Here is an 18273-nt window from a genome sequence, read left to right on the forward strand (position 1 = left end):
AGGGGAGCTCACATGCCTCCTGCTGGAGCTCCACGATGCTGCCAAGGGATGATTCGGATTGCTGCCCGTAGGACGAGATGACGCATTATGCGTGCCTGCGACTGTATACCTTCCAGAAGGATAAGCTACACATGAGAGAGGAGGAACACAAATGGCTTGGGGTGCAGGTGATTATCGGGTTTCTGGTGTTGAGGAGGGTGGTCGGCTCGAGGGACACTTATGAGAAGATCGGTTCTAGGATCTGGAATTCCTTTGACGGGTTTCAGGAGAGAAGGCAGGTCTTCGGCCTGTTCTCTGATGCGAAGGAAGAGACGATCGAACTTGTCTAGGGGTGTGAGAGCCCAGGGCTACTCTGACACTACCATGTGATATTTACAATTCCCCACCCGAAATTTCAACACCTTCAGCCTCCACGTAATCGTTCGTAGGGGCACCGTCGACCGAAAGTCCTCCACCCTGCCCAGTTAAGCCTCCAAGACCTGGACCAACGCAGACACCACGTCGTGGCGGACGAAGTGCCCAGCCATCAGCGGGTAAACTCTGTGCCGGCCTGGGAGAGTACTTTGACTTCTCGAACAGCGTCGATGGCTTTTGACATGAAGTAGAGGTTTGCAATTAATAAACAAATATTTAATACCGCTCAATAGATTGACCGGAAAAGCTGACGGGCCTAAAATAGCTCCACAGAAGCCACGTTCATGAAAGTACATACCGCCTCTATCGCTCGCTCAGCCTCGAGTACACGCCCATTTTAGTTGAGGAACTGAACCAATATGGCAGAGAACAAGGTTGCAGAAGCAAAGAGAGGGCCATCGAACCATTTCTGCATCCTCAGAGAACCAGAAACAACCACCGTGCTCGGTTTGGAAGATATCAATCCGCCAGTATTGGATTCGGTTGAGGAGGGCGGCAAGGGCTCCTGGCCAGAGCTGGAGCCGGAGCCGGGGACGGAGTCCGAACCCGTGCCCGGACCCGTGCCACCTCCTGCACCAGGGACACCTGAAGAGCCTGCTATAGAGCTTTCTGGTTTTGAAGGGATGGCAGTTTGTGTGGGAATAGGTGCAGCAACAGAATGAATGTCGGGCGCACCAACTGGACCAACAGACGCTGCGGAATTGGCTGGAGAAACTATTGCATTGCCGTGGGCATCCTGACTTTCAGACCCGTCTGAAGCGTTGCCCTGATTTGCCGGAGTATCTGACTCGCCAGAGCCGACTGCAGTTGCCGTTACGGCTGAAATCGAGGATGCGATAGACGATTGCGGCACACTATTTGTCTTGCCGGCGTCCGGTAAGTTGGTTGATGCCGGTGCCACCTCCGCAGGAACCATGCTCGGCTGCGTTTGGCTCTCTTCGGGGTACAGCTTGCTTTCTTGGGGCTGTAAGTGGTTACCTTCGGAACGATACTTTTCTTCGACAGCGGACTGTTGAGTTCTGTATGGGCTCTCCGGAACGGTAAGCGTGACTAAACTCTCGCCTTTGGAGCCGCACCTATTGCAAGATGCCTCAATCGTAGTCATCGGGACAGTGGGCGTAACCTGCGTTGGGCAACCGCAGTCTGGGAAATACAGCGTTGAGCAAAGTTCAGCTTCCATGAGGGCTGTGGGACTTGCTGGGTTGACCGTGGTGTATGTTATCGTGGTCACAACAGAGGTTATGGGCATGTCGACACCGAGATTGCCAGCACTCTCGCTCACCGTAGACGGCAAAATTCTGGACGTTGCATAACCAAGAGTCGTGGGAAGAGGTTCCAAGACATCGCTGTCCTCTCCAAACCCAGGAGCAGAAGCTGCAGTGGGTGGTCCCACGTTGGACACAGTTCGTGAGCCGGCGAGTCCCCTGGAAGACGAAGGATCAAGTACATCGCCATCATCTCCAATACCGGCTCCAGAACCTGCAGTTGGAGATCCCATGTTGGATACGGTTTGCGAGCCAGCAAGACTGAGTGAGGAGGAAGGGTTCAAGATGTCACCGTCGTCTCCAGAACCAGGAATCGCTGTGACGGTGGGGGAGCTTGGAGCAGCGACGAGCGACGTGATGACCCCGACCGATGTTGTTGGGACGCCGTCAATAGTAAAAATGCTCGTGAAAGAGCTTGGTTGTGGAGAAACCGCAGGATCAAGAGGATTTCCAACAGTCGTAAGCTGACCTGGAGTTGTGACTATATTCGTAGCAGGAGTGGCGTTATCTGATGCAGCTGAGACAGGCAAAGTGATTGGCGTGGATGGCAAGATCGATTCGCCTCCAACAGCAATGGTCGTTGTAGATATGCCAAGAGTCACGACAGAAGAGTCCACCCGTTCGTAGATGGTAAGAAGGACGCTGACAGGGACAGCTCGCTTGGAAACCTGGGATCTGAAATGTCGTGCCCGCAGCCTCGTGATATTTGTGGCTACGCTTCCGCCGCAAATCTGTTGAATATCTCCTGGGCATGGTGTCCCACACCCCTCGGTGGGCACAAACGACGCCGACTCGAGAGAGTCCGAACCGTAACAGGTGCTGATAACCGTAAGTGTTAGTTGGTCAACAGATTCCGGCAGATGTCGGGACTGTACTTACTCGAAGACGACGCCAGCATATCTCAGACTTCCTGCCAACTGGACACATTTTTGAGGGGTCATGGCGACATCTCTTCCGACCTCGTTGAAAGATGGGTACCCAGCTTGGGAGCCCAAGCAGCCCCGGAATACATGGTTGTTGATAACGGGTATGTTGGAGATTGTGGGCTCAGATGAAGGTAGCGTGCTTGTGGTGGATGGTTGAGATTCTGGTTGAGGTGTTGTTCTCATTGCTGAAGTCGAAGTGGATGGTAAGTTCACGGATGGGCTGGATGTCGCCTGGCTGGACATGGGTGCAGTGGGTTCAGTGGATGAACTAGGCCTGATGATAGGAGAAACAAAGCTAGCTGAAGATTGTAGCGTTGAACCAACTGTGCTCAGATCGGCTGGCGACGAAGCAATTATATCTAGGTCCAAAGTTGCCATAAGTGAGGATTGGGAGGTATCTGATGCAGTCGCTTGGGAAGTTGGTGACGGCGTAGTCTGGCCCATGGGCGAAGACAATGCAGACTCTGCAGATGCTGTATTTGCACTGCTGGTTTCTGAATTGATCACCACCGTATCAACCGATGATGTTGCTGTAATCATGGGCGTTATTGTTGCGCCAAGGGATGTTTCCATCCTCGATTGGTTCGTCGAAACAGCCATGCTGCTGCTTACTACCGTGTCTAACGTCGTCTGGTATGTCGTGGTTGGGAAGTCGGATGGTAACGAGTCTGCAGTAGCTGTCGGTGTTACTAATGGAAAGGATATCGATGAGGTGCCAGTAGTCGTAGCGTCTTCAAAGGATCTTGAGATCGAAGATTCTGTCGTGGTAGACGAAGGCTCAACTGACAAGCGGCTCGGTGAGACATCCGAGGAGGATGATTCGAGTGTTGAGGATGAGAAGGTAGTTGTCTCTGTCGACAAGTCACTGGTGGTGGTCAGTGTAGGTAACTCGGTTGCCGGAAGCTCTGATTCTGAGAAAGTGACGGTTGTAGTTGAAGATGCCTCGGTCGAGGTTTCCGTCGAGACTTCTGTGGAAGTTTCCATCGATGTTGACGTCGCAGATATCGGGGCCGGATAACCAGACACGGCGAAAAGCACTACGGAATCGACATAGGGATTCGCCTCGTCACATATCTCGATGAAAAAGTTGTCGATGCTGATAAGTACGTCGCGGCGGCGTTTGTAACGTAAGTCGTATGACAAAGGGAGGGCAATAGTCTGGGCAGTGGCTCGCAGATATGAGAGGCCAAGGTCCGCACCATTGAGGGTAAGGTCCGAGGATTGAGCACTGGCATCAAAATACCTGCCTCCTTCGCCACCCCAGTACATTTCGAATCTGTCGTCGGCTCCAGTAATAAACCTGCTTGGTGTCAGCACAGAACGACGAGTATGACTGAGAGCTCACAAACCTTTCGCCAGTGGCGAAAATGATTGCTATTCTGATCTCACTAACACCTTCAGTAGACTCAATGTCCATGTCAAAGTTAAGGCGATCCAAGTATCGATTCGTGCCTGCGGTAAAAGCCGTGCTGGGTACGCATTGGTTTGGCACTCTCGGCTGAATGAAAATGCTCTCCCGAACGCTCTCTTGGGGGCATTGGTATCCCGCTGGTGCATCTTCAACTTTTCCTGTACTCAGGATAACTCCGGAAAGCCCATTGGGGCCGTCTGTAAACGTTCCATAGGAAAGAGGGCCGCCGGAAACCGTATAGAACGTGGCTTCTCCCGGTATCAAACGACTATCTTGGATTGCCGCGGTTGCCAGCTCGGCAGCACTCCCACCGCGTCTGATAATGATACATTCTGTCAGGCTCAACAGAGACGCAAAAGCGCAGAGACTGCGTGCGAATATTCTCATTCTAAAAAAAATGCAGATTTGCAGTTTGCTGATGAGATCGAGTCGAGAGATGCGATTGAAGTTTTGTGCAGAACAGGTGCGACGGATAGTGTATGATATAGTATGTCTAGTCTTGGTTTGACAGATTTGAAGCCCCAGGATATTCCACCCATTCCAATGATACTTCCCTCTCCTTGCTGTGATGTGTCTCGTTCAAATTACGCTGGTTCAAAATGCGCCTGGGAGTTAATCCTCTTGCGTCTTCGTCACAAGGGGGAATCACTTTGAGCAGGTATCAGTATCCGTATAAGTCGGGCGGATCAACATGCATGCCTCTCACGTGGATGATGTGTTGCATTCGAGGTCAAAATCTGGCTTCAAGAATGGAAATTCCTTTTAATGGCATGCGTACCAACTGGTCGGGTCTGGAGGCACGGGTGCTATTGAGCCAATTTCTTTCCGCCTCACCATCGACCACTCAGCCGCTGTTGCATGCAGCATGATTGGCAAGTAAGTTGAAAATCTTTTGCCGATATCGGCAGTTCTTCGACTGTTTACGACGTTAATTACGTTTTATCAAGTGTCGCGGCAACGTTCGGGCTTTTGGGATAGAAATGCTTGTTCGAATGAAGGCGTTCTTTATCAGATCAAATACTGTGAAGCCGTTCGGTAAGACCAGCTCCGTAAGTGGAGCTAACAAAGGAAAATGCTTTGAAGACATGAAGTTCACGGGCCGTAAGTGTTGGGGATCAAGCTCGGCAACGCCGACAATAATAAGCTACACATTCCGCCGGAATCGACACTTCCGAGCTCAGCTCTTGGCAGATCTCAGACAGGTGCTCTGGACTCAACGCTTTTTTTCTCAGACAGTCTCAGACTTCAGGTGGTCAATCGCCAGCCATGTGTCGCGCCGTTTACCCAATACGTGGAAAACACGTTCCTTTCCCAGGCCTTAATGTTACCTGGGGTATTCACCCTTGCAACGCTTATCTAGACGATGAAAGAGACTGAACACCATGGTTTAGGTCGGCTTGACCTTCCATCCCTCCTAATTTAATTTGTTATTCATAGACATTTAGCAAAAACGTCGTCCTTGATTGACGCCGTCCAATTTTGAAAGGGACATGGCAACTATGTCTTCACAGACATTAGACGGGTCTTGGTGGATTCATGAGGCCAACAGAGATAACCTCACTCCCGACTCCCCGAATGCGTAGCCAACCTGTAACGAGTGTTTCTTCAAGAACTCAACTAATCCACCACCTCTCATGGTAACTTCGTAGATCAACATTCCCACTGAAGGCTTCCTTTTCAAGCCATGGCGTAAGATCTACGTCAGAAGGAGCTTCGCCACTTGCCGCCGCCTCATCTCTTTTCGTCCATCCATTCCCCAACCATCCAAATCTGTTTCCTTGAGGATTGTTGTACGTGTAGCTGAAATCTTCCCATCGTGGGTCTTTCCGGACCAAGTCCACATGCGCAGCACTGCCAGGCCATAACCCGTGAATCCTGCCACCTTTGATCCCTCCGTTGTACCACGAACTGCATGACTCACTCATGACGGTACGAGGGAAGAAAGCTTCGGTGTAGGCTCGGAAGTCACGAGTCGCTTCAATTGTGGCTGCCATACTTCGGATGCCTTGCGTGGCAGCTTTGCGCAGTAATTTGGCGACATACGTAAGCTGGTTTTCTACAGCATGGCACAAGGTACCTGCTGGACCTGTGGCATTTGGTCCGAGTACTGTCAAGAAATTGGGGACTTCTGGAGCGAGCATGCCGAGGTATGTGTCAGGGAACCCGGGCTTGCCACCGGGCCGCCAAGCTTTCTGCAGATCGATCCCATTACACAAGACTGGGAATTGAGTGCTGAAAGTAATGTCATGCCCAGTACTACAGATGACAGCATCCACTTCTCGGTGAGTCCCTGCTGTCAGTGTCAGTAATTAGCACTCGTGTAATGAGACCGAAAATCATACCGTCAACCGTACGGATGCCCGTTTCTGTGAATTCTGCAATGTGGTCCCTGATGTACCTCACGTTGTCCGCCGTCAGCGCTTCCAGATACCCAGGTCCTGGTGTCAGCCGACGACAGCCAACGGAAAAGTCTGGGATGATCTCTTTTGCTAGCTCATCGTTTCCGGAAAGGCGAGCCTTCATCAGTTTGCGGATAGACTCTTCGGCAGCTGCGTTTTGCGGTCCATCTTTGAAGATGCCACCAAAGCGACTAAAGAGCTTTGCTTCCAGGGCTTTTCGGAATCTCAAGTACTTTTCTGGGCTCGTTCGCGCGTCTTCGATGTTGTCGGCGACAAAGTCTGCAAGATCTTCTCCTCCAATCGGCGCTGCCACCCACGTCTTGTTTCGAGCATAGTGGTCGATACTCGATGCAACTTTCTGCAATTGCGGCAGCACCTGAAGTCCCGAAGCACCATTTCCAATGACGGCGATACGCTTGTCTTTCGGGTCGAAGTTTGGATCCCAATTTGAGGTATGTCTGAGGTGCCCCTTGAAGTCCTTGATGCCCGGATAATCTGGGAGCTTCGGGTCGCTGAAATGGCCTGTGGCGGTAATCAAGAAGTTGGCCTCGTCGACAAAATCTCCTTCATCTGAACGAATCTTAACAATCCACTTCGCCTTCTCTTCGGACCATTCTGCTGAGGTCACGGTATGGCTGGTACGGATGTACTTGCCCACCTCATACTGATCTGCGATTCGTTTCCAGTAGGCAAATATCTCAGGCCCAGTCGCGTACGCCTCGGTCCATGTCGTTGAGGGGGCGAATGTTGCCTGGTAAGCGTGGGCCGGAACATCGCATCGCACGCCTGGGTAAATATTGGTGTGCCAAACACCTCCCTACTGCCTCATCAGTAACCAAAGCTCAATAGGGTGTTACCATGTTCATACAATATCTGAGTTTCTTTCGTAGACGACCAGGTCTAGATTGGGGACTTTCGCCGGCAGCAATATGCTAGCGATAATTCCACTTATGCCGCCTCCGACAACTATAGCTCGGATAGGTTCATACTCATCGATGGGATGTTCCTTGATCGCAAAACGCGGATCGACGGCCTTCAAAACATCCGGATGCTCCCTCGAATCTGCGTTGTGGTCGTGATTGACCAGGTCAGCAATTGCAGTAGGGGCCATGTCGTTGGGAATTGAATGGATAAACCGTGGAGGACACTAGAGATGAATGTCTGCTTCAATGACACTGAAAGCCGAAACTTTCAGGCATAAAAGACAGTAGATCTTCAATCACGCAACGCTTTTCAAAATTTGTAAATCGCCTGATAGGATTCTGCATGCATGGAACTAGAAGCACGTTGTTTCGAACGATGCTGGCGTGATAGAGATACTTTCGTAATCGGGAACAGATCTGGAGCCGTAAAAGGAAATGCTTAGCAATCTCTCGGAAATTCAAGATGTGGGAGAGATAAGAGGAGAGAAAGCTGGCGGAGCACGTTGTCGTGATGGCTGCTTTCTCCACCTGCCTGCTTCTGCATCGGAGTAATTGGCAGCATCTAGATGGTTCACCGGGGTTGCATGGAAGTATTTGGGTGGCCGGTAGGCACTGAAAGTCACATTGGTCTTCATCAGGCAGAACAATGTCGTTCATGTGGTGTGGCGCACGCCATTCTTGATTCCGGTTGCGAATCTGCAACCCCACTGTTGGGCTAATGTAAAGGATCGAGAAGTCTGGCAGCCTGCCGATTTCGGTCGCGTTTTCTTTAGGGAATGCGTGGTGGCACAAGCTGTAGAGCTGATTCATTTATCTAGCAACAATGGAGATGGCGGTGAGACGAATTATGCTTCTAGGCTTAACTTCACTTCAGTGTTCCTGTGTCGTTCAACGGAATCAATGGCCGTATCGGAAAAACGACGAATCATTCTCAATGCGTTTGACATGTTCACGCCCAGTCATCTGTGCTTCGGCCAGTGGCGCAGACCCGACGACACGGCTTCTGACAAGTTTAGTGATCTCAGCTACTGGACGAGTCTAGCACAAACGCTTGAGCGAGGAGACATCAACGCATTGATTCTCGCAGATACGTACGGCCAGCATGATATCTACAAAGGAAGCGCAGAGCCAACCATTAGAACATGCTGCCAGTACCCAATGGGAGACCCAGCTGTGGTGAGTATGGGGCGTCATGTACAAGAACCGCATTAACCAGTGGTAGCCAGTGACTGCAATGGCTGCAGTGACGAAGAACCTTGGGTTCATCGTCACGACAAGCACGAGTTATGAGGCTCCGTTCGTAATAGCGAAGCGCTTCTCAACTCTAGATCACCTTACTAAAGGGCGCTTTGGATGGAACATTGTGACTTCGTTCAAAGAGTCGGCTGCAAAAGCAGTGAGTACCCATTTGGACACCACGCAGGTTCTGCCCACCAACATTCATGTTAGGTTGGTGTGTCATACGTCGAGCATGATGAGCGGTACGCAGTTGCGGATGAATATGTTGAGCTTCTTTACAAGTAAGTAAAAACGTTCCTGAAAGCAGGCATGACTAACGGAAAGTCAGAATATGGGAGGGCTCTTGGTCAGATGATGCTCTGAAGAGAGACAAATCGAACGAGACTTATGCAGATCCTGATGGTATTCGTTGGGTTCAACATCATACTTCGAGGTTCAACGTGGATGCGCCGCATATTTTGCACCCGTCCCCTCAGAGAACACCATTTCTTCTTCAGGCGGGAACATCCTCGTAAGTGATTTGCTCTCTCGTATACCTCGACCGCCGTAGAAACTGACATCATACGAGCGCTGGAATTGCATTTGCTGCTAAGCATGCTGAGGCTATCATGGTATCAGGGCTCTCACCCCACATCCTGGCACCACGTGTGGCCGCCATCCGCGAGAAAGCAGCAGAGTTTGGCCGCGATCCTCGCAGCGTTAAGATGTTCGCGGTAGTTACCCCAATCATTGGCCGAACCGACGAGGAGGCAACTGCCAAGTACGAAGAAGCGTTGAAATACGCAAGCTTCGAGCCAGGTCTTGCATTCTTCTCCGGCAATGCCGGGATAGACCTTTTCAAGTATGATCTTGACGCGGAGATCAAGCCCGATGATGCCAAGATTGATGGTAGAGTGCACTCGCTTGTCAACAGTCTGAAATACCGTGGTGACGATATTGCTACTTGGACACCCCGAAATATCGGAAAGGCGATGGCTATCGGCGGGAACGGGCCGGTGCCTGTAGGGTCCGCATCACGAGTAGCTGATTTTCTCGAGGAATGGGTGAAAGAAGCAGATCTTGATGGTTTTAACGTTGGATACGTGACGAGCCCTGGGAGCTTTGGAGACGTCGTAGACTTATTGGTTCCTGAACTCCGCCGAAGAGGTATCTATGCACCACTGGGCGAAAGCGGCACCGTACGCGAAAGAATCTACGGCACGGGGCAGAAACGGTTGCGGGACGACCACACTGGGAGTCGTTTCAAATATGGAAAATACTCTGGCTATTGATAGTAGTGGTAAAAGGGCCCACTGCTTTCAGATGCCAATATGAAATTTGCGATGAACGGCTTTGGACTAACCTATTCGTACCGAAGAAGGCATGGGTACAAGTGCGATATCGCGGATCACGTCTTGCAGTAGCCAGTCCAGCAGCATGCTTCAATGTCGCCATCATTCCCAGATTTGCATCAGCACTAGTAGCTCGGCCTACTTCCGAAGCGTCTGTAAAGTGAATCGTGTCGACGGCTGTCAACTGATAATGCTGCACGGGGATTTGACCAGTTGCTTTTACTTTTGCCTTCCCAAAACACCATACTTGGGTCTTCAGACGTCAAATTTTCTCTTTCGCGCTATTATTCATGAGATGGAATCAGAAACGGCTTCGAAGAGATACAGCTTCCAACAGCCAGAGGTTTCACATGTCACCAGCACGAAATGGCAACGAGTTCAGGAAGTGATTTGGGATGGCCCTCGGTCGAAAGACGAGAAACGGCTTGTTCAAAGACTTGATCTGTTTGTCTTGTAAGTGTTTATTCTCTGGCTACAACGGTCTTTTCTTTCTAACATCAACGTGACACAGGAGTTGGGCAACCTTCGGCTACTTTGTCAGACTACTCGATTCAAGCAACATAAGTGAGTCTATCCAGATCCTTACCTTATTGGGCTCAAATCAACAAGTCACGCTGTAGCCAATGCCTACGTTAGTGGTATGAAAGAAGATTTGAATTTCGAAGGCAACCAGTACAATCTTCTACAGACGTTCTTCACCTGCGGCTACTTGGTGGGCCAGGTTCCGTCTCAGTTTCTCCTCACTCGCGGTATGTATTGATATAAGACTACTTGCGGCCATCCCATCTAATATGATCAGTTCGACCCTCGATATATCTACCGATGGCTGAGCTTCTGTGGACTATTGTCACTTTTTGCTTCGCTTCGGTACGAAGCGTGCGCCAAGTCTTTGCCTTGCGGTTTCTACTGGGCCTGCTAGAAAGTCCTTTCGCAGTCGGTGTTTTGACCATCATGGGCAGTTGGTATACACCTCGAGGTAATAACTGCCGTTGCAACTGAGAAACTGTCACTGATACCATTAAGAGCTTTCTAAACGTATATCAATTTTCTACTCGGCGAGCTATGCTGCGAGTATGTTCAGTGGCTATCTCCAAGCTGCCATCTACAAAGGCCTTGACGGGGCAAGCGGCTTGCCTGGTTGGCGTTGGCTGTTCATATTCTGCGGCTTCATCTCCATATGGGCACCACTTTGGGGCTTCTTCGCCGTGCCGGACAACCCGTTCATCACGAAGGCTCGATGGATGCGGCAAGGGGAGCAAGAGAAGCATATACGCCGCATGGAGGCGGTAGACCGGAGAAAGCCAGAACCATTGACCAAGTCGAGAGTCTGGCAGATATTTACTAATTGGCCCCTCTACGTCTTTAGCTTTACGTTGATGTAAGACTCTTTCTCTGGAACACCGGGCAGTGCACTGACAGAGACAAGATGTCACTGTGTGGTAACGCAGCCACTGAACTACTTCTCCGTATGGCTCAAATCTTTAGACCGTTTCACCGTCTACCAGATCAACCTTTTCCCTACAGCTGCGCAGGCCGTTGGGTTGGTCACCACATTGCTTTATGCATGGCTTTCTGATGGATTGGAGAAACGATGGCAAGTCCTGCTCATGCCCGCAGTTAGTATCCAAAAGCATCCCCAGTATATGTATTTTCACTAAATCCATTAGATCATCAATTTGATCGGTATGATCATGGTCGCTGTCGGGTCAACCTACGCGCTGACATTCGCTGGGTATCTCATCAACGCGGCTTCTTGGGGCTTTTGGCCGGTACTTTATGTAAGTCTCTTGCTCATTTTGCATTCATCATACTGAATCATTGTAGGCATGGGCCATCGAGATCATGCATAAGAACATGGAGGAGCGAGCGGTAGTCATTGGAATCGCTCAGACCCTTGGTCAAGCTTTCATCGCGTGGGTCCCAGGTTCGTCATCCTTGATGCTCTCGAAATGAATGGTCATGTTGAATCGTTGCGTATCAGTGGTTATTCTCGACGTTGGGAAATATGCTCCTTCGTTCCACATGGGATTCTCCATCATGTGCGGCGTAAGCGTCCTGGAGCTCTCAAGCATCTTTCTGATCAAGTACTTTGAAGAACGTGAGAAGGCTAAAGAGGAGAGGGAGTCATTGAGCGTATGATTAAGTGCGGTTGCTTGCTAAACCCGGCCTGCACTGCAACCATTCAGGATATTGAGATGCACGTTGATCCATGTTATTCAACGTATTGTCAAGCTTTCCTGTGATTCCGAATGTTCATCGGCAAAGCGGCAGTCAATCACGGGCATAAATGTGGGCCAATCACCAGATGCTATGTTAGCGGTCCAATCAGTAGTCTAACTTCTCAACTTAGATAGCTGCGACTATCATTATCCTTGGGCGTCGATCTCGTATTCATTCACCTCGTGAAATCTCATTGCTACCTTCCAAAGATGGAAAGCTGGTTTTCCGGCGTTGTAAGCAACTCAGCTCGTTACAGAACAAGTATTAAGGCCATGTAGCTATACGAATTCGCTGTCGCGTTTGTTCACGCATCCGTGAGTCTCTCTTCCCATCACCCCGAGGTTTCCCATCACCCCGAAGCTTTCAATTCCTGAACCTCGCAAGCCGCCATGGTTAAACTCCTTCACTTGCTGCTGCTGCCAGTGCTGGCAGCTCTTGCAGCCGCAGCCGACCAGCCACCATCCGCTGCCTCCAGCTTCAAGAGTAGAGTTCACTATTTTGAAAATGCAAGGGCAGCAGCCGGACAACGACAAGCGGCATTTGTCGACCGAGCCTCCAATGCGCCGCGCTCAACTTCTTACCTCACAAACAAGACAATGCCTTTCGCCGTGAACGGAACCGGAGTACCGCTCGTTGACTGGGATATCGGCGAGTCGTACGCAGGACTTTTGCCGATTTCGCAAAATGCAAGCGAGACGCGAAAGCTCTTCTTTTGGTTCTTCCCGTCAGAGAACCCCGCTGCCACCGACGAGATAGCAGTCTGGTTCACCGGAGGACCGGGTTGTTCTTCGATGTTGGGCCTGCTGCAAGAAAATGGACCTATCCTCTGGGAGTCTGGAACGTATGGGCCTACGAAGAATCCTTACGCGTGGAACAAGCTCACCAATTTTGTCTGGATTGACCAACCTGTCAAGACTGGATATTCTACGGGTGAGCCAGATATTCTGAATGAGGATGATCTGGTCAGAGAGTTCAAGGGCTTCTGGAGGAACTTTATGAACACGTTTGATCTTCATGATCGAAAGATCTACTTGGTGAGTGGACTCATGGCTGTGTCAAATGTTGTTTTGAAGTGGTTTTCTGACCATAATAGACGGGTGAATCGTATGCCGGATTTTACGTCCCCTACATCAGCGATGGATTTCTCAAAGAAAACGACACAGAGTATTTCAACATAAAGGGAATCGCCATCAACGACCCATTCATTGGCAATGCTCAGTTCCAGCAGGAAATCATCCTTCCGGATTTCATTGAATACTGGAACAATGTTTTGGGCCTCAACGACACGTTCATGGCGAGCCTGCGCTCTCAGAAACAGCAGTGTGGTTACGCCGACTTTCTGAATAAGTACCTCGCGTTTCCGCCTCCGCCAAGGCCATGGGACGCGGTTCCATCAGACTGCGGAGTCTACTTTGACTTTATCGACGCTGTTATGGAGGTCAATCCTTGCTTCAATGTCTACCACATCACTGATATGTGCCCGTTCCCTTACCAGCCTCTGGGTGTAATCAATGGTGGAGACTACGTGCCACCCTCGGCCCCAGAGTCCTATTTCAACCGTGCTGATGTCAAGAAAGCTCTCAACGTTCCCGATGCAGCCTATTGGTGGGCGTGCTCGCTCAGTGGTGGCTTCCTCGGCGATGACCGTTCACCGGGGCCGGCTGTCGACGATACGCTCACACGAGTGATTGATGGGCTTAATAACACGATAATCGGCTCTGGGGCACTCGACTTCATCCTTCCGACTAATGGAACGTTGTTGGCGCTGCAAAACATCACGTGGAATGGTGCTCAAGGGTTCCAACAGAAACCCTCGACACCGTTCTTTGTGCCGTATCACGCCGAACAGAACAGAGGGGCCATGGCTGGGGCGGGAAACCTTGGTATCTGGGGTTATGAGCGAGGAGTGACGTTCTATGAAATACAACTGGCCGGTCATGAGCTCCCCGGTTGGTCTGCAGGAAGTGGCTATCGGAGTCTGGAGCTACTTCTTGGGCGCATCAAGGATTTTAGTGACACGACTCCGCTGGCTCTTTGAGTGGGGTTGATGGAGGCATGCGGTAGGACCCATGATTTCAAAGAGTGTTGGCCCAAGGTTGGATTGTATGGTTTGCGGAAACCTTTGTCTAAGTCCTTGCAGAACGCTCGAAACCGTCCGACATGCGTTGAAAAGCATGCTGCCTAATTTCATGAAGATGGTACATGATTTGTGTTTTGCACTGAGCTGGCATGTTATGGCAGCACGATGAAAACGGACGGTCTAGAATTGAGGACTGAAGATCGACTGAGCCTAAAGAGGAGCAGCCGCCACGAGTGATGCCTAGCAGCATGAAGTCTGAAATCTTGTGAATTTGGTCCAGTCGGTTGCCTACCCATCAATGTCAACAGCCAGCTCGGCAGAAGTGCTTCCTAACCTCGCCGTCTGACATCAGACACGGCGTCTGAGTCACTCCCCGTCAGCGCTCGGATTCTACGCCAGTGAATTTGACACCCAGCTAAGCGTCTACACAGACGCTTTCAGGACACCTTCCACCCGGAAAGCCTTTCGACGTGTTGAAGGATGAGGCGGTAAACAGGACAGGAATTGAATTGCGGTGAGCGAGGGCGGAGGTGGGAATGGGAGGCCTTTATTCTCTTCGTAATTGTGTCCAACCAACAATTGTTACCCGCGCGCAGTGAACCGCCAAGGACACTAGGACATCTCCGAGTACAGTTTGCTAGGGGGGGCGAGGCAAACACCAACAGAGCCGACCGCCACTGGGTCCCGGGTCCCAGACGTACGGGACTCATGCGACCCGACAGGCATCCACTGCGCCCCGTCGCCCCTGAGAATGCCTAAGAGAATGCCTTTACCGCCCGGTGCCGACTCCCCGGTCCGAGGCCTCGGCGTCTCATTTCACCCCACAAACAACACTCTTCGGCGAGACGCCTTGACACACTAGTTCCAACACTGCCTGGTTAATTGCTCCATTTCGCGAAGGGAAGCAAACTTGTGAAAGGATTTTGCCAGTTTATGAGGGCGTTTGCCTTTAGGCAGCAAACAGTGTATTACTTCAGATGAGAGTAGCAGGGAGCGGCCTAATTGGCTGATCACCAGAGGCTGCGCTGGACGCCAGGGATTGGTCACGGCAATGTTTTGGCCTCTATTGCGGCCGAATCCAGCCAAAGGCGTCAGCCTAGACGGTCTTACCGCATCAGCCCCTCATCACAGGACATGGACCAGTGAATATGCGCGAGGCCAACTTGGAAACATCAAGTCGGCGGTGATTCACTCCCCGTGATCAACGGTTTGATATATGTGTGACCCGAAAACTTGCATTTTCGTTGTCTCTACACTCTTTCCTCATTGCAACCCAGTCAAAATCAACGTCTCCGGTGGCTTGAGACATACTCGCGATGGTTGGCCCCCCTGTCAATACGACGACGATATCCCCTGCTGACATGCCTCAGGTCAAAAAGTGGTTGTTCGGAAGCCCTTCCAAGGGCAGCTCGCCTCCGGTCTCCCGTACCGACTCAATCAGGTCGACCTTCTCGGCGTGGACCACAACTAGCACCATGCCGGCAGACACAGAGGAACCCACCTCTTCCGACGATGTCGCCCTTTCCATTCATCCTCTTTCCACGAAAGACGGGCTTATCGCCAAGATAACTCCCCCGGAAGCACCTTCTAAGTCTATTGACCATGTGCCTTGCGACATCGTTCTGGTCATTGATGTATCGGGAAGCATGGGCTGCAATGCCCCTGTCCCCGCTAACCCGGGAGAAAAGACCGAAAACTACGGACTGTCAGTCCTGGACTTGGTCAAACACGCCGCTCGCACAATTCTGGAGACGATGGACGAGACCGACAGACTCGGCATCATTACCTTTGCCTCCAAAGCTAAGGTTGTTCAGAAACTGATGCCTATGAACAAGAAGAACAAGACACTGGCCGAAAAGAACATCAACGGCATGAGGCCAATCGACGCCACTAACCTTTGGCATGGACTTCTCGAGGGTATCAAGTTGTTCAAGGAGGGTGGTGAGGTCAACACTGGCAGGGTTCCTGCCATCATGGTACTGACGGACGGCATGCCCAATCACATGTGCCCGGTGCAAGGATACGTTCCGAAGCTGCGTGGCATGGAGCAGCTTCCTGCCTCAGTTCATACGTTTGGCTTTGGATACTCTCTGAGGTCTGGTTTGTTGAAGTCCATCGCTGAGATTGGCGGTGGCAATTACTCCTTCATTCCGGATGCTGGCATGATTGTAAGTCGAGACGGTTTCCACTCTCACCCCCTATCGCGCTAATAAATGCCAGGGAACTGTTTTCGTCCACGCGGTCGCCAACCTCCAGGCAACATATGCTATCAACGCAACCCTACGGCTCACTTTCCCAGCGGTTATCGACCTCGAGGAAACAACGGGGGACTCAGTCGACAAGCAAGAAGTCCTCACCCTGCCCGACGAAAAAGACGAACCAAAGCAACTTTCCATCTCTCTCGGAAACCTGCAATTTGGTCAGTCTCGGGATATCTATCTGCGCATCAAGGCTTCAGAAGGCTCTATTCTCGAAAAGTCCAGCGTCATTGCCTCGCTTGAATACTCCCGCATGACAAGTGCTCTCTACAGAAAGACGACTGAACAATCTCTCTCAAATCCCACCACTCTCCCAGAGTCCGAGATCGCATATCATCTTTCCCGCTCTCAGATTTGTTCCTACCTGTCATCGATCATACCCCTGAGAGAAGACGGCGAGCACGAGGCGCTGGGCGATATTTCCCCACAGAAAATTGAAACACTCGAGGCTCTCATCAAAGACCTCCCAGCACAAAAGTTTCCCAATGACCCGAAAAACAAGTCTTTGATTGAAGATCTGTCAGGCGACCAACCAAAGGGTCAAATTTCTCTCGCGCTCAAGAACCCGGAATACTACACAAAATGGGGCGTGCACTATTTGCCCTCTCTTTTAAACGCCCACACCAGGCAGATTTGCAATACCTTCAAGGATCCCGGTCCGCTTCAGTACGGCGTCGACAGTCCTCTGTTCATCACATGCCGGGATAGACTTGACAACGCGTTTGACAACCTACCCGCGCCAACACCATCAAATCATATGGTTGCAACCCACCGAGGCCGCATCAAGATGAGTTCCTATAATACTTCTTCGGGAGTATGTTTCATCGCTTCCACTCCAGTTTGCCTCGCCTCAGGTCGCAAGGTTCCTATCAAGACCATCCGAAGAGGTGTGGCGGTACAGACGCCATCTGGTCCTAGGCGTGTCGTGGCCGTTCTGAAGACGCCTGTCCACAGGGAAATCATGTGCCGTGTCGGTGATCTTGTTGTCACACCGTGGCATCCTGTCTCCATGGACAGCGGAAAGAGTTGGGTGTTCCCTGCTGATGTGGCGCTGAGACCTGTGAGATACACTGGATGTATCTACTCGGTTCTTCTGCAACCGGATCGGGACGTAAGTGCGCATTCCGTGAATGTTGCAGGCATTTGGGGTGTTACTTTGGGTCACGGGCTTGTGACGGGTCGGGATGTGCGTGCTCATCAGTTCTTTGGAGATTATGGTAAGGTTGTGAGGAGCTTGAGGAGGATAGGTGTTAGACGGAATGGCGTTGCTACTGGAGGAGGTGTGGGTAGGGATTCGAGAACTGGGTTGGTTCGTGGGTTTAAACCGGTGCGAAGGGTTGTGGTACAGAAGGATGGCAAGGTGATCAGCAAGTGAGTTACCCGCAGTACATCTTCTGAAAATACTGATAGTATGCAACAATTCACGGGTTTGGTCTCCACATCTGTGTTGAAATATAATGGTAGGCGGGATAGCTTGATCTAACAGACAAAGCCGATGACGTTCCCTGCATGCATCTAATTATTGATTCCATCGGGCAGAGTTTAAATCGCAGTGAAAAATCACCGCAAAAGTAGATCTTCTTGTGTACCTGCAGGCTGCCTGCAGCAAGGGGTCAAAAGAGATGCAGGGCCGTGTAATATTGATTGGCCAAGGCGGGATTATCTCTTACCCAGAAGTCTGGATTGGTTCGGTGGCACCGTTCTTTTCTGAAATCAACTTGCAAATTGAAAGCAAAACTCCCCCTAGCCCGCATTCTATTCAACACTTTAGCTAGCATGTATCATAAAGCTGCACGTTGTCCACAGG

The 18273-nt window shown here is 50.9% G+C and overlaps 7 protein-coding genes across 7 annotated transcripts; 5 read left to right on the forward strand and 2 right to left on the reverse strand.

Annotated features, from left to right (window-relative positions):
- Positions 1–751: 751 nt before the first annotated feature.
- On the reverse strand, positions 752–2620 carry CGCS363_v014843 (uncharacterized protein; the record flags this gene model as incomplete). Its single annotated transcript, XM_036646692.1, has 2 exons — positions 752–2498; positions 2559–2620. 2 exons carry the CDS (start codon positions 2618–2620, stop codon positions 752–754), a joined length of 1809 nt encoding a protein of 602 aa, XP_036488709.1.
- Positions 2621–3047: 427 nt separating this feature from the next.
- On the forward strand, positions 3048–3623 carry CGCS363_v014844 (uncharacterized protein; the record flags this gene model as incomplete). Its single annotated transcript, XM_036646693.1, has 1 exon — positions 3048–3623. One exon carries the CDS (start codon positions 3048–3050, stop codon positions 3621–3623), a length of 576 nt encoding a protein of 191 aa, XP_036488708.1.
- Positions 3624–5629: 2006 nt separating this feature from the next.
- moxY-2 (FAD-binding monooxygenase moxY) lies at positions 5630–7526 on the reverse strand (the record flags this gene model as incomplete). The annotated part of the gene is made up of 3 exons (XM_036646694.1): positions 5630–6306; positions 6359–7232; positions 7284–7526. The coding sequence occupies 3 exons, from the start codon at positions 7524–7526 to the stop codon at positions 5630–5632; spliced, it is 1794 nt and encodes a 597-aa protein (XP_036488707.1).
- Positions 7527–8238: 712 nt separating this feature from the next.
- Positions 8239–9848, forward strand: dmoA-2 (Dimethyl-sulfide monooxygenase; the record flags this gene model as incomplete). The annotated part of the gene is made up of 5 exons (XM_036646695.1): positions 8239–8514; positions 8561–8734; positions 8788–8858; positions 8906–9088; positions 9146–9848. 5 exons carry the CDS (start codon positions 8239–8241, stop codon positions 9846–9848), a joined length of 1407 nt encoding a protein of 468 aa, XP_036488398.1.
- A 355-nt stretch (positions 9849–10203) lies between these two features.
- Positions 10204–12047, forward strand: liz1-7 (Pantothenate transporter liz1; the record flags this gene model as incomplete). The annotated part of the gene is made up of 9 exons (XM_036646696.1): positions 10204–10361; positions 10420–10472; positions 10529–10657; positions 10708–10884; positions 10932–11286; positions 11335–11524; positions 11576–11686; positions 11733–11832; positions 11890–12047. The coding sequence occupies 9 exons, from the start codon at positions 10204–10206 to the stop codon at positions 12045–12047; spliced, it is 1431 nt and encodes a 476-aa protein (XP_036487958.1).
- Positions 12048–12724: 677 nt separating this feature from the next.
- Positions 12725–14166, forward strand: CGCS363_v014848 (putative serine carboxypeptidase; the record flags this gene model as incomplete). The annotated part of the gene is made up of 2 exons (XM_036646697.1): positions 12725–13162; positions 13222–14166. 2 exons carry the CDS (start codon positions 12725–12727, stop codon positions 14164–14166), a joined length of 1383 nt encoding a protein of 460 aa, XP_036488174.1.
- A 1358-nt stretch (positions 14167–15524) lies between these two features.
- Positions 15525–17985, forward strand: CGCS363_v014849 (Uncharacterized protein; the record flags this gene model as incomplete). The annotated part of the gene is made up of 4 exons (XM_036646698.1): positions 15525–15527; positions 15579–16376; positions 16429–17577; positions 17959–17985. 4 exons carry the CDS (start codon positions 15525–15527, stop codon positions 17983–17985), a joined length of 1977 nt encoding a protein of 658 aa, XP_036488771.1.
- Positions 17986–18273: the final 288 nt, after the last annotated feature.

This window comes from Colletotrichum siamense (genome assembly GCF_013390195.1).
Source record: "Colletotrichum siamense strain Cg363 chromosome Unknown KSG_Cg363_contig10, whole genome shotgun sequence".
NCBI classification, from domain to species: Eukaryota; Fungi; Ascomycota; class Sordariomycetes; order Glomerellales; family Glomerellaceae; genus Colletotrichum; species Colletotrichum siamense.